Here is a 17,901-nt window from a genome sequence, read left to right as displayed (position 1 = left end):
TCGATCCGACGTCCGATTGGAACGTCGCCTCACTTTAACGTCTGCGCTCTCAGAAAAACAGAAAAAAATGGACAGCCGGACTCGGACTCGGTGGTCAAGAGGCCGGACTCGGACTCGGTGCAAAAATCCGACCGAGTCCACAGCCCTGCTTTTAAGTGAGTGTCCTGAATGCAATCACTTCATGACCTGATCGTCAGTGGGCTGTGATGGTGGCTAGACGTGGGATAGCCATATTTGTCAATGAAAATTAGGGCAAAATGTCTTCAGCAACGAGTCTATCACCTGAGGGAGATGAGACAAAAAGCAACATAACAAATTAATCATCTAGTATCTAATAATATAATTATCTAAAAATATAATTGTCTGTCTGTCTGTCTGTCGTCCGTTCGTCTGTCAGTCAGTCCGTCTATTGCCCGAGAGAACTGAAGCAGGACTTTGCCCACAGATCAGGGAACACTGCTTGAAAAATGAAATTTGACCCAGCAGTTCTTTGAGGTTCTGATGCTGGGGGACAGTGCAATGAGTTGTATGGATTGATGCATCCAACAACAGAACATTTTGATCTCTCCACTACGGCATCCTTGGGTTGTTTGGACTACAAAAGTCTCTCAGAATAATAAAGAAGGCGGATTTGCGAAACCGTTTGGCCACACCGATTACCTTGTTTGGTAGTCCTGCCCTAACGGATGTGATGTAATGGATAAAAATACGTAATAGAAAACGGAGAAAACTGAGGGGAGTAAAAAATAGCTCCCAAACAGATCATAAAAGTATCTCTGCAGCACCTGGGGGGATAGATTACATTTTTCTACAATCTTGGAGACTCCAAGCACACAATAACATAAATATAAAAGCAAAAAAGTGATTCATTTTGTATAATATGTTGTCTTTATTTTGTTCTCACCAATGACAATCCACAGTTTTATTTACACATCACCACACAGAGTCAGAAATCACATTATAGTGCATGCAAGACACTGCTGTTTTTAACACCTACCACAATCAAATCTATATACTAGCCTTGTCAACCTGATTTTACCATTTAATAACAATAACACCATCAATAGTTAATTTCTGAATTCCATTTTATCACAGTGTTGCTTTAAAAAGACTTTAGCAATCACAAAACATACATAAAGTTTTTCCTGACTTGTATAATATGTAGTCTTTATTTTGTTGTCAGCAATGACAATCCACAGTTTTATTTACACACCGCCACACAGAGTCAGGAAGCACATTATAGTGCATGCAAAGACACAATGCTGTTTTTAACATCTACCACAATAAACCTATATACTAGCCTTGCCAACCTGGCTCTACCATTTAATAACAATAACACCATCAACAGTTAATTTCTAAATTCCATTTGATCAAAATGTTGCTTTAAAACATCTTAGCAATCACAAAACATACATAAAATATTTCCTCAATTATTTGACTTGGTAGAAAATCAATAAAGAAACAATAGAACGATACCACAAAAAAGACACGGGAAATGTCAAAGAAACATTTGATTAGATACAGTAATTGCAATGTAAGATCCCTTTACAAGTAGTTGAACAAAAACGTTTGGCTCATAATTCAAAAGTGAGTCTTGAACTGTTTGACAGTTGTACATAAGAAAATAACACTTCCCGATTGAATGGTAAAAAGTGACATTTGCCATATTTTCACATTCACTCGCAACACTATTTTCTAACGTGCCTGGCTTGCGCATTCTTCCGTCCAGACTTCTGACTAACCCACTGTGCGTAACCTAAAAAATTGTTGCGTTACCACCAAAAAGGTGTTCCTTAAGTCTAAGATTGTCTGGAAATTATGGAGCATGGAGTTTTCCTGAGACTTGTGAATCTCATTCAAATGTACTGTATTTTCGTATTTTGCATTTAAAGCCTTTAATTTTCTCACAAACCGAAGGTGCGCCTTTGTGTGGACCGAATTCCAAAATCTGTAAATGTTGTGGATGTAATTTGTAGATGTAACATGTAGACCTGATAAACCAACCAGAGGATATTACGTTGTATGTAGAATATGTAGACCGGAGTATGTTTTATTCTGTGTGAAATGAATTCAATACAGTAACATAATCAAAATCCATGCTCATGACTGAATGCATGTTTTTGAGGTCCATCACTAAGAAGATGGGTGTTCTGGCTGGGCAAGTGACGTGACCGTATTTGACAACTGACTGGGAGGGGGGATATTTTAATTCATTATCTAACTCACCATTACATCATTGTAATATCTGTAGTTGTTATAATGTTAGGAGCCATGCAAAAAAACAAAACAAAACAAAAAGAACCTCCAAGCTACCAGGAGCAAGTTAGAAGTGGAAAAGCTCCAGGAGAGTTCCATGGCGCCAAGACCATGTTTTCACCTTGAAGAGGCGCTGGACTTCCTACAGTCTCAGAAGTGCGAAGAGGAAAAGTGCTTACGTCCATGGAATTCATGCAACATATGCACAGGGGCAGATTTGATAGGGATTGCCCACATTTTAGGGTTGCCCCATCCAAAGTGCGTACATGGCAATAGTAAATGACAAATTTGAGAAGATAGAAGAATGAAAATTCATTCATTCATTCAACATACTTTACAGGTAGTCCCCAATACAAATTTTCAACATACGTAATATAATGCCTTGTCATACACAAGTATGATTTAGATCCTGTATCATTGTTGTAAACCTAGTAGTGTTACTGTGTATCAAGATGCAAATCTTGGAAATTGACAATGACATTTGACTGTTTGATACTAATGTAAAATGTCCAAACTGTCTTAGCTTCAATTATAATTATTTAGTCAGGTAAGTTAATTGTCTGCTGATGACAAATTGTTGAATGTGATGTAGCTCAACCATTTATGTAACAGTTTGTTTGTTTGATATATGCATGAATTAACATTGGTGTTTATACAAACAAACAACCTTTAGTCGAGCTTTATGAGATCCAAATCATGGATGTGTGACCTGATACACCACCAACACATACTGTGCCATCATGCTAGATGACATTGAAAAAGTACCTTTCCATCGGAATACAACCGGACCACAATGAAGGCAAGTTGTTACTTGGATGTAACAAACAAATGAAGTTTCACAGAAACCAGCTAATGGGCACCTAAACTTTGTGAAGATTTAAAAAAAAAACTGATTCTAAATCAGGCTTTTTATATTTTTCACAACCTTAGATACTTTACATAACAGGATGGGATTTATGAGAGAAGTCACTTTATGGACTCTATCGTAAACCAAGCCTATTCATACTCAGAACATTACTGTCGGGTCTCTACCGAGCTGACGTGCTGCGGCTTAGGCGTTCATTCCCCAGGTCCCCTATGGAAAGAACAGAAGGAAAAGGAACTGAAGATTAAACACATGTAGTACAAAGAGATGAAAAACCTGATTTAGTTGTTGAATAACTAACATGCTTGTTAACATTGGTATGCTGTCTGACTCGCCTAACTTTAATTATTTGTCATGTTTTGGCAAAGTACAAATATACGTCATTGTGTCTCCTCCAGGTGTCTGTAAATTGTAGACTTTTCATTTGGGGTAAATATTCTTAAGAACATCTTTTAAAAAAGGTGCCTATTTTTAGAGGCGGAGTATCCACAGAACTGCGCAAGGATAGCACAGAGTGTGAGCTAACAGCTGCTCCTACTCTGAAGCAAAAAAAATATATTGTAATAGATTGGTGATAAAATATATTGCTGCATGTTGGTTGCCAGCACATGCAAACACACACCTTGTTTGCATGTTAGGCACTTAGCCTCTGCTAGCAATGTGATGTCAGTCAGCATAACCAAAATGATAGAAAATGTAAAATAAACCGCAAATGCATAAAAAAGCACAGCACATAAATTCAGCTGTCTTATCTGAATCAGAGTTATGACATTTTTGTACTGCAAATGGGAGCCTTATATTGCTATGACAGATCTCCCAGGCAAGTCAAAGACACATGGAGCGTCATTTTAGCTCATGCTAATATTGACAAGGATGATAGTCGATTTAAACTTCGTAAGCTCAAAGTACATTGAGAGATGCCCATTTAGAGGCAATGTTTGTAACACGCTTTTGGAAATGGCCTTGCATATTTGGTAGAGCTGTACACACACACCAGAATCATGCTAGTTTGACTAAGTGCATGGACATATATATACGTCTGACCATCTTCTATCCTTTTTATATTCCTTAGTATAGTACGAACCATGACATGAGAGTAGCTGGCCATTTGCAGCAGACACTCTAGGGTCTCTAGGAGCCGTTCCTTGCGGATCACGTGGAGCCTGGTCTGATTGAGGCTCTTGCTCAATTCCAACCGCTGCAATGTCACCTTGAGGGCCACTGAAGCACATTGAAGAACACTCAACCCTATGAAGACACAAAATATATTGTTGACTGACTAGACATGTAAAAGTTATTACAATTTTAATGAACACAAAATAAATACAAGCAGAGTACAACAATCAAATTGAACACTATTATAAACTAATCAAATATTCTTCGAATCAGATGCAAGTCTGTCAAAAGTCAAAGTCAAAAGTCAAAGTCTGCTTTATTGTCAATTTCTTCACATGCCAAGACACACAAAGAAATTGAAATTACGTTCCCACTATCCCACGGTGACAAGACATAGTACACAATATACATACAAGTAAACAACACAAAAAAATAAAAACAAGAAGGCACAAACAATGAATAAATAAGAGTGATGAATAAATAAATAAACAACATAATAAATAAGAGGAGCAAAAATGAAGCAAGTGTGCATACAGCAGACAGTCAGAATATAGCGGAAAAAGTACAGCAGAAGGGAGGAGATAGTTCAGGATCCTAACAGCCTGGAGAATGAAGCTGTTGGTGAGTCTGGTGGTGCGGGAGCGCAGGCTCCTTTACCTCTTCCCAGAGGACAGAAGATCAAACAAAGAGTGAGCGGGGTGACACACCACTCACAATCGTGGTCGTCTTGCGGGTGAGATGGGAGGTGTAAATGTCCTTCAGGGAGGGGAGTGAAGCACCAATAATCTGACCAGCCGTGTTCACTATGCGCTGCAGGGCCTTCATGTTGTATTCAGTGCAGCTACCAGCCCAAACAGCAATACAACTGGAGAGGACACTCTCAATGGTGCCACGGTAGAATGTAATCATGACGGCCGACTACAATACATGTTCATGTTATCTTGAGTGTTTTAAATATTTTTGTTGTAAAAAGTCTTATTGTCCTATTTCATATGCATGTAATATACACATCTTTGTAAAAAAAACAAAAACGGAATCACTATAATTCAGAATGTACACATTCGTCACGTGTAATTAGTATTAATAGGACAGCATGTTCAGTCAACCTTTACTGCTTAAATATTAGTCATCTGCAAGTACACAATGGTACTTAAACTTAGTCATATCAGGATTCACAAGATATTCTTGATCTATACATAACCTGCAACCTTGTCTTTAAGGTAGTGGTGTCCAAACTACGGCCCGCGGGCCAACTGCGGTCTAGTTTTTATTGCCCCGCAGCAAATTCTGAAAACATAATTGAATATGGCCCGCACAAGAAGCTTGTGCACAAACTTCTCAGTTTCCACACTAGATGGAGCCCGCCACACAAAGCGTGTGACGTCCCATTAGCAAGCCCCCCCCCCCCCCCCCCCCCCCCCCCGGGAAGAGAAGCGAATGCGCAGCGCTTGACGTCTTATTAGCCGGCCCCCCCGGAAGAGAAGCAAACCCGCAGCGTTTGACGTCCCATTAGCCCTGCGATTGGCTGGCAACCAAAATGGATGGATATAATTTCTGTCCCCATGGGGGTCACGTGCATGCTGGAGCCTATCCCAGCCGTCATCGGGCAGTAGGCGGGGGACACCCTGAACCGGTTGCCAGCCAATCGCAGGGCACATTCAACGCAAGACCCTATGCCCAAGTAAAACATGAAAGGTGCATTTTACAGACAATCCCAGGAGACTCACTTGAATTATAGATTCAAGGTGACAGGTGATTCCCACGTATGAAACCCAATATGCGGCATGTGACTCTCCAATGTGTCACTTCAAAACTTGTTTGACAACAAATGTAATGCCATGAAAGCGTCATACTTGGTGGCTAATCGCATTGCTGAGGCTGGGCGAAGGGAAAAAAGGTGTATCCTGCCAACTCCACAATGATTTCAAATCAAACAGTTTGTACAAAACAATCCTATCTGTTTTTTGTCCTTCCCGTAGCAGGGAGACCGCTCTCATCAGAATGACCAATGACCTCTCACTCTGGCTCTAATTCCTTCGACATACCTCTCGACTGTTTTTAATAGTTTTGATACTCTTAGACTGCCTCCAACAAGTCTACTTTGAGATGTGTTCCCCAAATGTAGTAAATGTATAAATAAAATCCATTATTATTATTATTACTTACCATACCTATCGGTGGCTTCGACATCAATGTACACACCTTGCATCATAACATGTTTCAGAACCTAAAAGAAAGTGTACACATGAGAAAGCTGTTTGTTATCTGTGTTTCTCACTTTCAAAAACTACTGCAAGGTGGTTGAGTTCATTATAGAGTCATGACTGAGTCAAGACTAAATTTAAAATATCTAGTACACACCCTATACTGGTAACTATTAGAAATATGTAAGTGTACCCACTGACAGTAATTTGACGGTTTCATGATAATTAAGAAGGTATACAGGCGTTTCAATAAATGGTATTACACAACATTGGACCATGTCGTGCAAAATTTGATTTGCAGATTAAGTGTGCATTTGAAAATGCAATCTCAATCTGCTGTGCTGCATGCCCAGCCTATTCGGAAAACTCAATACGTTGTTGGAATGTAATGGAACACTCACTCTCTCAGAGTAGTTAAGAAGTCAGACTGAATTTCCAAACGTGTCCTTCGTTGTGTGAATTTCCAATTTAATTTCCCCAATGACTTCAAAGCAATTTGTCCTTTCCAAATGTGAAGCAATGCAATAGTTAATGTTACAGGTAATTATTGTTCCAATTCTACTGCTATTAAAAAATTCAGTGTGTCTTTATTATAAAGGGAGGACTACATTTGAGCAATGCAAATGTGATAACATTTATAACGAAACCAATCAAATGCACTAGATGAGATCACATATGCGTATTAAAAGCATCCTTTCCTCACCACTTTGTAACAATGTTGTTTTGACATAAAATTATAAAATTAATTTACTGTATGTAGTATAAACCTAATGCTTGTAGTTTGATTATCCATCATCAGTGAATGTTGCACTCATTCCTGTTATTTGTGATTACCCAAATTCACAAGGAAAAATGTATATGGGCAGATGACGAACCACACATTTAATGGTATTTTACTAAAAACAAGGTTTCAACCTCAAGCACTCGGATGAAGCCTTTCTCCGCGCTGAGGTGAAGGCAGGATTTTCCCAAGTTGTTTCTTTCATTGACACAAGCGCCTAAATTGATCAGATCCTCCACTATCAGGTGATGGTTGCGCTTGGCTGCGAGAAGGAGGGCAGTCTAAAAACACAAAAAACAACTCACAAACAAATCAACATGGAACATTTTCTGATTGTGTTTTAAAATCTGTTCGATGCAAAAAAAGCCAATAGTGGGTCTTGCAGATTAGAACAGCAACTGTATGTTAAGGGTTTTTGACTTCTTGGTATCTGAACCACACCGTAACACCTTTAGCGGAATATAAGAATACAACTTTTTGCCCTCAGTAAATATGATATACTTATATGTATGTATAAATAGTACCCACTATTTCAAATTCATACTGTACCATTCCATCCGAGTCTTTTGTGTCTAAGCTGTTGATGGAAGCCATCCTTTTTGCAATTACGTAGGCCAGTGCCCTCCTGCCATCACATGCCACATTATGGAGAGCTCTGGGGTGGGGGTGTAAGGAGGGAGAGAGAGACGGACAACCATTAAGATATTCTATAATAATAATAATAATAATAATTTATTAAATTTGTATAGCGCTTTTCAAGATCCTAAAGACGCTTACAGGGAACAAGGCAAAGACATACATGAGGGGGGGGACGGAGAGGAAACAATAATACTATATATTATATATATATACACATTATAACCAAGAAGCAACTCCAACCACCAAGAGCTGTATCATGCTATTTAAAGCTTTCCATATTTAATGATAGGCCTATGTATCTGAATGTTATCTCTGCCATAATGGCGATCTAATTTCTTATGAAATGTGAAATATTTTGGTGGCTATATTTCTAACTCAATACAAGTACAATACATACATAATACAAACTCCGACTCTACTGTACCAACACACGTTTGTCGGTAGACTCGACGTACGTTCAGTCTCTGTTCACAAAGCAGGACATCTCAAAATTACAAAGAATAAAACTAATGTACCAAACAGCTATGACTAGTACATGTTCGCATTGCAGGGGGTACGTGGAAACATCTTAATTATTTGATGCACCAAAATCAGAACAGCCGCATGTGAACTCAAGCAGGGATAGTTACTCTGAGAAAGTGTGTGTGTGTTTAGTAGGGGTGTAACGATTCATCGATACACATCGATTAATCAATATAATGCTCTACGATTTATTGGCATAGATGCTAAACGTAAACATCGATTTATATCGCCGTGTTTGACCTCGGACATTAGACGCGACTTTATTTTGAAATACAGTTCATTGTTGCTTGCTTCCTCTTTCCGGGAGCAGTGCGCGGCGTTGTTGTGTTGTGAGCAGAGCAGGCACGTGAAAGGGGAGTCGACAACTAGTACGTGGCTCCTGGGCTGGTGCTATGGCTAGTGTCCAAAAAGACGAGGAAATTTGCTCCCCTTTAGGGTTCAAGTCATTCGTTTGGAAGCACTTTGGATTCCAAAGAAAAGATGGCTCAACGGACAAGACACGTGCAGTTTGTAAATCCTGCCATGCGGTGATCAACTATTCAGGGAGCACAAATCTCGCCGCACATTTAAAGAAACAACACGACATCAAAGTTCAGTGTTAAAATAAGCACTTTGTATACTACAATACTCTTGTAATTTCCTAAATAAAGAGTTTGCAGTACCTTGTTGATTTTGCGTATGAATTGTTATAAATCAGGATATTGTTCTATATTTTTTATTTAAAAAAATATATATATCGATCGTAGAGCACTATATCGTGATACATCGTGAATGAATCGCAGCAGGCTTTAAGATATCGGCAAATATTGTATCGTAGTTCTTTGTATCGATATGATATCGTATCGTGACAAAACCCGCGATTTACACCCCTATTTAGTATGGCTCCTTGAAGAATTTTAAACTTACGTTCGGCCTTGTCTATCAGTGGCCAGCAGTGCTTCGTCAGAGATGTCCCTCAGCTGGAGTTCCTCCTTCTGCATCTGTGCCAGAAAGAACTCGGAGCCGCTCATCACGCAGTTAGCAAACCAACTGTATCCTGTCCACGTGGGCTGAAAGCATGGAGTCATAATGCTTGGAGGAGATGAGCTTTGGTGGTACTCCTCTGTCCGGGGGGAGTAGGTTGTATGGGAAGAAGGGCTGGGGATAATTTCATCAGAGCCATCACTGTTGTAACCTGTACCTAAAAATAATTTTCAGGTAGAAATTGAGTTTATGCAACTGATATTTTTTTAGTAAATGATAGTAATGCTAGTGCTACTAGTAAATTACCATTTTGCTCAAAATTGTACTCAGGTGAAACTGGTGAGCTGGCAGAGGACATTTGGATAGGAAAACTGTTTGTGGTGCCTGTTCTCAGATCCTCCTCCAGCACCTCAACGATGATTGCCAGCTCCTCTAGGCTATTGGCGGGGCTTTTTCTCTGTGAGTGAAAGACAGCCCAGGTATTTGCGGTCCTTTAAATGTTTCCTAATTCTTAACATGATTGCATATGAGACGCGATCTCGTTCACCGACCTTGTTTGTTCTATTTCCTGGGCGACTTTTATATAGCTTCTTTTCCCCTGAAAAAAGACAAGTATGACCTCTCAAGTTGACATAAAGCCGGATTTAGTAATTGCCAACGAAAAAGTTTGTCAAAATTAGTTTTTACCTTTGGCTCTTTTGCTGTTCGTGCTCTGCTTGGCAAAAGTAAAAAAAGTAAGATGAGATTTGCTTATGCAAGTGCTTCTTTATGTACTACTAGGATACAAGTGCCTGCCAAAGCACTAATAAATATATGAAATCAATTTTGATAAGAAAGTCAAAAATATTCCTGTACATTCATTGTGGAAAATAGTTTTCCATTTTTTTAATATAATGTGTATTTTGTCCCATTTGATTTCTTCTTTTTCTTTCCAGCATACAATGATAACTACAACAATATGTCTTCTCGACCAGAACTTAAAGCTCTTGTAAAAGTAAATACAGCTACTCAGGGTACAAACTGAATCTTGTGGGGTGGATAACTTAATGTTTAATGTTAAACAAATTGTCCTCAGATGAAACTGCATATCCCCACGTTACATGTGTTCTTTGTATAACCCAGTGCTTCTCAAATAGTGGGGCGCGCCCCCCTTGGGGGGCGCGGTGCTATTCCTGGGGGGGCGCGTGTGACCCTGGGGAACAGGCTTTTTTTTTGACAGTACTAGAATAAAGTGTAATTGCGAATCTTCACAGCAGGGGGCAGTGGCCCTCTCATTGTTACTTCTGTGACGTTTGCGACAGTGCAACATTTTACGACTTACAAGACAAGTTAGGATAGTCACGGTGGGGAAGGGGGGGCGCGAATAGTTTTCTTCTTGCTAGGGGGGGGCGTAACAGAAAATAATTGAGAAGCACTGGTATAACCCTTGACATAAATTTTCAAGATACGGACATTGCATCTGACAGACACAATGACAGCCAGACAGATGGAAAGATAGACTGATAGAGAGATTAAAAACTGACAGATACTAGATAGCAACACCCTCAAACTGCTGAGTGCAAAAGAACCCAGATAAAAAGATGTTGTCATAATGAGGTGGGCTTTGGTGGTACTCTGCTTGCTTGAGTGAACCCAGATTGGGTTATTTTTAACAATAGTAGTTTTAAGGATGTTGATATTTAAATATACAGTGATTAGGGGCTGTGAAATACATGTTGTGGAGAACCCTGTCATATTAAAAGCCAAAAATAAGCTTTAGCAGAAAAGGTTACCTGAAGATCTTGGGGCTCTCTGCCCTGGGCTATGCGGATCTTCCGAAGCATATCCTTGACAGGCATCTTAACACGTACTCCAAGGTAGACCTTCTTGTTATCATCATTGCAGTGCTTTGGAGCTAGAAGATTAAGCAAGATATGGTATCAAAATACATGACAACACACACATGTATAAAATCAGGTTAACATAAGGCCTTGTGTGAAAGGAAGGAATTCAGTTTATGCCAGGCAGATGGTTTACTTGTGAAAAACTTAAATGAAATCTTATTCACTTCTGACTGGTGTATACCAATATTGATAAAATTGTATCTTTGAAAGGAAAGAATCGCCAAATACTGTATTTGACAACTCCATCGGGTTCATTAAACGATTCAAGTCATTGTACCTGTTTCACAGTCGCCCCCCTCGTGAACACGCACCCCGGAGCCAGGTGAATCCGATGGGGCTGTGTGTGCCTCAGCTCCCAGTGCCTCAGACACTGGATGAGCGCCGCTGTAGAGTCTTGCGTGCACTCCCGCCTTGCCCTCCAGTCTTTTATAACGTCCTCTCATCTTGTGCGACTATTAAAACAGAACACTTCAATGCTATCGATTACAAACTGGGAGAAATGAAACTTTCCGCCTAATACCGACACAAACTCCGTGCGACTAGACGCAATTGGTTGAGTCCCCAAACCTGGCATTCCAGCTCGGCTTGAAGTGACACTTTGTTGACAAGCAGACCCACCCTGGTAACCTGACACTAATCACGCCCACCACGCAATCGTTTACATAATTTCAACATTAAATAGATTGCAATTCATACAAATTATTTAAATAATAATAATAAAAAAACTATCTACAGAGCTATAGTGAGATGCCGACACGCAAAATCACTTAATTAAAATGTTATTTAAACACCACACACTAACCAGACTATCAAATTCCTTTCACATTTACAGTATACAGTAGACTACAGGGAAACAAACAAATAAAAAAAAAAAAATAAAAAATAAAAAATAAAAAATAAAAAATAAAAAATAAAAAATAAAAAATAAAAAATAAAAAATAAAAAATAAAAAATAAAAAATAAAAAATAAAAAATAAATAAATAAATAAACAAACAAACAAACAAACAAACAAACAAACAAACAAACAAACACACGCACACACACATACATACATATATGTATGTATAAATGCAGGACTGTCTCAGAAAATTTGAATATTGTGATAAAGTTCTTTATTTTCTGTAATGCAATTAAAAAAACAAAAGCGTCATACATTCTGGATTCATTACAAGTCAACAGAAATATTGCAAGCCCTTTATTATTTTAATATTGCTGATTATGGCATAGAGCTGAAGAAAACTCAAAAATTCTATCTCAAAATATTAGAATATTTCCTCAGACCAAGTAAAAAAAAAAAAAGATTTATAACAGCAAAACAAAATCAAACATTTGAAAATGTCCATTAATGCACTCAGTACTTGGTTGGGAATCCTTTTGCACGGATTACTGCATTATTGCGGCGTGGCATGGAGGCAATCAGCCTGTGGCATTGCTGAGGTGTTATGGATGCCCAGGATGCTTCAATAGGGAAGGGCCTTTAGCTCATTTGCATTGTTGGGTCGGGTGTCTTTCAGCTTCTTCTTCACAATACCCCACAAATTCTCTATGGGGTCCAGGTCAGGAGAATTGGCAGGCCAATCGAGGACAGTAATGCCATGATCAGTTCATCATTTACTGGTGGTTTTGGCACTGTGGGCAGGTGCCAGATCATGCTGAAAAATGAAAATCATCATCTCCATAGAGCTCTTCAGCAGACGGAAGCATGTAGTGCTCTAAAAGTCCGGGGACGGTGAATGGGGCTCGGACATGGCTTTTACGCACGCCCGGTCCTATTCTATGGAGCTCTCTTCCACCTCCGTGGCTGGAAGTGCCATCTCCGGGGATGGAAGTCCACGCCGCCACACGCCTGGAAGTCGACGCCGGGGCTTCGGGCCGTGTGGCAGTGAACTATTTATGTTGTAGTTATTTGATACATTTTATTTCGTGTAGCAACTTGTATGTGTTTTTATCGTTACAGTTCAGTAGTTGTTGGCACGTTGAAATCTTTTTTTGTTAAATAAAGAGCCGTTTACCAAACCCACGTCTTTCCTTGTACTTTGTTAACGCTACAATATAGTTATATACTAGATCTGTGGAATAACGACGAGGCTGATGTCAGGGCGCACGCGCTGCGTTGTTGACAAAGGACGAGGAATTTGATCGATGGATTTAATGATTTGGAGTGACACAGATGGTTTGATAATATTATTGCTTATATGATAGTTATTCGATATATAATTTATATATCGTTCTATGGGCCTGTGGAATATTTTGAAGTGCAAGCGCCGTCAGCGGCGCGCACCCATTGTTAACATAAAGGACGATCGATAGATTTAATGAATTGGAGTGACACCGATGGTTTTATAAACGTCTTATTTATGTAATAGTTATTTGAATAACTCTGAATGTTACGTCAGGCCCGTCCTCAGCTCTTCGTTTGTGTTTATGTCACGTTAGCATACCCATCGTTTAGCCCAGGGGTGGGCAACATTTTTGACTTGCGGGCCGGATTGGGTTCTAAATTTTGACCGGGGGGCCAGACCAGGAGCAGATGAATGTAGTGTTTGTGTGAAGTAATATAAATGACATATAAAGGTCATTGCATAAAAGGTTTTTACTTTTAGTAGATACTAAAGCATGGATATTAAAAAAAGCTTTTTGAAAACAAATGCATTTACCGTTTTTTTCCGTGTATAGTGCGCAAAATTTAACTAATTTATTGTCATAAAATCTGGGGTGCGCATTATACATGGGTACAAAAAAAAATTTAAATTTTTTTTTTCAATTTTTTTTTTTTTTTTTTTTTAAGTCCCAATGATTGTCACACACGCAGGGAGGCAATGGGTCCCATTTTTATAGTCTTTGGTATGGTCTTAACTAGGCTGGATGTAATTTTTTTTGTTGGCGTTGATTTCTCCGATACACTCGTAAAAATGCTGTGGACCGCTGTTGTGCGGCACCGCTTTGCTGGACGGAGGGATATGTGACACGGTCACTGCGGAGAAAAGTGGTATGTTGATCGCATGTCCGTCCGCCAGGCAAATAGGGCCGTATAATTCACACAAAGATGAGACAGAACGAGATCAAGACGGACATTACTGAAAGGAAGCGTTTATACACAAACTGTCATTATGGGGGACAAAAGAAATGCATATGATCCCGCTTTTAAGTTGATGTTAATGACATTGTGTTGCATCACCCTTTTCTTTATTTCCCGGTCACATCTTCTTTGGAGCGATACGTGTCACTCGCTAGTTTAATGTAATTTAGCGCTTCGTGCATGAATAAAATTAGCATGAACATACTCTCATCACACTAGAAGAAATGCATAAAAGCGACGACGAAAGAGAGACTGAGAAAGTGTGTGACGAAGGATATCTAACGCTATTCCAATCGGACACTGAGGAGGAAGACTTCGATGGTTTCAGTGCACAGGAGGAAGATGAAGACGATGAAGCTCTTTATTTTACCGCCGCTCTGCTTGGCAAAAGTAAAAAAAGTAAGATGAGATTTGCTTATGCAAGTGCTTCTTTATGTACTACTAGGATACAAGTGCCTGCCAAAGCACTAATAAATATATGAAATCAATTTTGATAAGAAAGTCAAAAATATTCCTGTACATTCATTGTGGAAAATAGTTTTCCATTTTTTTAATATAATGTGTATTTTGTCCCATTTGATTTCTTCTTTTTCTTTCCAGCATACAATGATAACTACAACAATATGTCTTCTCGACCAGAACTTAAAGCTCTTGTAAAAGTAAATACAGCTACTCAGGGTACAAACTGAATCTTGTGGGGTGGATAACTTAATGTTTAATGTTAAACAAATTGTCCTCAGATGAAACTGCATATCCCCACGTTACATGTGTTCTTTGTATAACCCAGTGCTTCTCAAATAGTGGGGCGCGCCCCCCTTGGGGGGCGCGGTGCTATTCCTGGGGGGGCGCGTGTGACCCTGGGGAACAGGCTTTTTTTTTGACAGTACTAGAATAAAGTGTAATTGCGAATCTTCACAGCAGGGGGCAGTGGCCCTCTCATTGTTACTTCTGTGACGTTTGCGACAGTGCAACATTTTACGACTTACAAGACAAGTTAGGATAGTCACGGTGGGGAAGGGGGGGCGCGAATAGTTTTCTTCTTGCTAGGGGGGGGCGTAACAGAAAATAATTGAGAAGCACTGGTATAACCCTTGACATAAATTTTCAAGATACGGACATTGCATCTGACAGACACAATGACAGCCAGACAGATGGAAAGATAGACTGATAGAGAGATTAAAAACTGACAGATACTAGATAGCAACACCCTCAAACTGCTGAGTGCAAAAGAACCCAGATAAAAAGATGTTGTCATAATGAGGTGGGCTTTGGTGGTACTCTGCTTGCTTGAGTGAACCCAGATTGGGTTATTTTTAACAATAGTAGTTTTAAGGATGTTGATATTTAAATATACAGTGATTAGGGGCTGTGAAATACATGTTGTGGAGAACCCTGTCATATTAAAAGCCAAAAATAAGCTTTAGCAGAAAAGGTTACCTGAAGATCTTGGGGCTCTCTGCCCTGGGCTATGCGGATCTTCCGAAGCATATCCTTGACAGGCATCTTAACACGTACTCCAAGGTAGACCTTCTTGTTATCATCATTGCAGTGCTTTGGAGCTAGAAGATTAAGCAAGATATGGTATCAAAATACATGACAACACACACATGTATAAAATCAGGTTAACATAAGGCCTTGTGTGAAAGGAAGGAATTCAGTTTATGCCAGGCAGATGGTTTACTTGTGAAAAACTTAAATGAAATCTTATTCACTTCTGACTGGTGTATACCAATATTGATAAAATTGTATCTTTGAAAGGAAAGAATCGCCAAATACTGTATTTGACAACTCCATCGGGTTCATTAAACGATTCAAGTCATTGTACCTGTTTCACAGTCGCCCCCCTCGTGAACACGCACCCCGGAGCCAGGTGAATCCGATGGGGCTGTGTGTGCCTCAGCTCCCAGTGCCTCAGACACTGGATGAGCGCCGCTGTAGAGTCTTGCGTGCACTCCCGCCTTGCCCTCCAGTCTTTTATAACGTCCTCTCATCTTGTGCGACTATTAAAACAGAACACTTCAATGCTATCGATTACAAACTGGGAGAAATGAAACTTTCCGCCTAATACCGACACAAACTCCGTGCGACTAGACGCAATTGGTTGAGTCCCCAAACCTGGCATTCCAGCTCGGCTTGAAGTGACACTTTGTTGACAAGCAGACCCACCCTGGTAACCTGACACTAATCACGCCCACCACGCAATCGTTTACATAATTTCAACATTAAATAGATTGCAATTCATACAAATTATTTAAATAATAATAATAAAAAAACTATCTACAGAGCTATAGTGAGATGCCGACACGCAAAATCACTTAATTAAAATGTTATTTAAACACCACACACTAACCAGACTATCAAATTCCTTTCACATTTACAGTATACAGTAGACTACAGGGAAACAAACAAATAAAAAAAAAAAAATAAATAAATAAAAAATAAAAAATAAAAAATAAAAAATAAAAAATAAAAAATAAAAAATAAAAAATAAAAAATAAAAAATAAAAAATAAATAAATAAATAAACAAACAAACAAACAAACAAACAAACAAACAAACACACGCACACACACATACATACATATATGTATGTATAAATGCAGGACTGTCTCAGAAAATTTGAATATTGTGATAAAGTTCTTTATTTTCTGTAATGCAATTAAAAAAACAAAAGCGTCATACATTCTGGATTCATTACAAGTCAACAGAAATATTGCAAGCCCTTTATTATTTTAATATTGCTGATTATGGCATAGAGCTGAAGAAAACTCAAAAATTCTATCTCAAAATATTAGAATATTTCCTCAGACCAAGTAAAAAAAAAAAAAAGATTTATAACAGCAAAACAAAATCAAACATTTGAAAATGTCCATTAATGCACTCAGTACTTGGTTGGGAATCCTTTTGCACGGATTACTGCATTATTGCGGCGTGGCATGGAGGCAATCAGCCTGTGGCATTGCTGAGGTGTTATGGATGCCCAGGATGCTTCAATAGGGAAGGGCCTTTAGCTCATTTGCATTGTTGGGTCGGGTGTCTTTCAGCTTCTTCTTCACAATACCCCACAAATTCTCTATGGGGTCCAGGTCAGGAGAATTGGCAGGCCAATCGAGGACAGTAATGCCATGATCAGTTCATCATTTACTGGTGGTTTTGGCACTGTGGGCAGGTGCCAGATCATGCTGAAAAATGAAAATCATCATCTCCATAGAGCTCTTCAGCAGACGGAAGCATGTAGTGCTCTAAAAGTCCGGGGACGGTGAATGGGGCTCGGACATGGCTTTTACGCACGCCCGGTCCTATTCTATGGAGCTCTCTTCCACCTCCGTGGCTGGAAGTGCCATCTCCGGGGATGGAAGTCCACGCCGCCACACGCCTGGAAGTCGACGCCGGGGCTTCGGGCCGTGTGGCAGTGAACTATTTATGTTGTAGTTATTTGATACATTTTATTTCGTGTAGCAACTTGTATGTGTTTTTATCGTTACAGTTCAGTAGTTGTTGGCACGTTGAAATCTTTTTTTGTTAAATAAAGAGCCGTTTACCAAACCCACGTCTTTCCTTGTACTTTGTTAACGCTACAATATAGTTATATA

At 39.3% G+C, this 17,901-nt stretch overlaps 1 protein-coding gene across 1 annotated transcript; it reads right to left on the bottom strand.

The window, feature by feature from the left end:
* Nucleotides 1–865: 865 nt before the first annotated feature.
* zgc:113279 (uncharacterized protein LOC553749 homolog) lies at nucleotides 866–16,469 on the bottom strand. Its single transcript, XM_061280590.1, has 14 exons — nucleotides 16,135–16,469; nucleotides 15,718–15,868; nucleotides 11,797–11,848; nucleotides 11,507–11,681; nucleotides 11,119–11,240; nucleotides 10,034–10,058; nucleotides 9,898–9,944; nucleotides 9,653–9,803; nucleotides 9,290–9,563; nucleotides 7,772–7,877; nucleotides 7,357–7,503; nucleotides 6,404–6,464; nucleotides 4,206–4,369; nucleotides 866–3,331 (listed from the first exon to the last, which is right to left on the bottom strand). The coding sequence occupies exons 1-14, from the start codon at nucleotides 16,298–16,300 to the stop codon at nucleotides 3,308–3,310; spliced, it is 1,665 nt and encodes a 554-aa protein (XP_061136574.1). The 5' UTR covers nucleotides 16,301–16,469; the 3' UTR covers nucleotides 866–3,307.
* Nucleotides 16,470–17,901: the final 1,432 nt, after the last annotated feature.

This window comes from Syngnathus typhle, linkage group LG6, assembly GCF_033458585.1.
Source record: "Syngnathus typhle isolate RoL2023-S1 ecotype Sweden linkage group LG6, RoL_Styp_1.0, whole genome shotgun sequence".
In the NCBI taxonomy this organism is placed as follows: domain Eukaryota; kingdom Metazoa; phylum Chordata; class Actinopteri; order Syngnathiformes; family Syngnathidae; genus Syngnathus; species Syngnathus typhle.
Note: the sequence above shows the minus strand (reverse complement) of the source record. Positions and strands in the feature narration are given on the sequence as shown.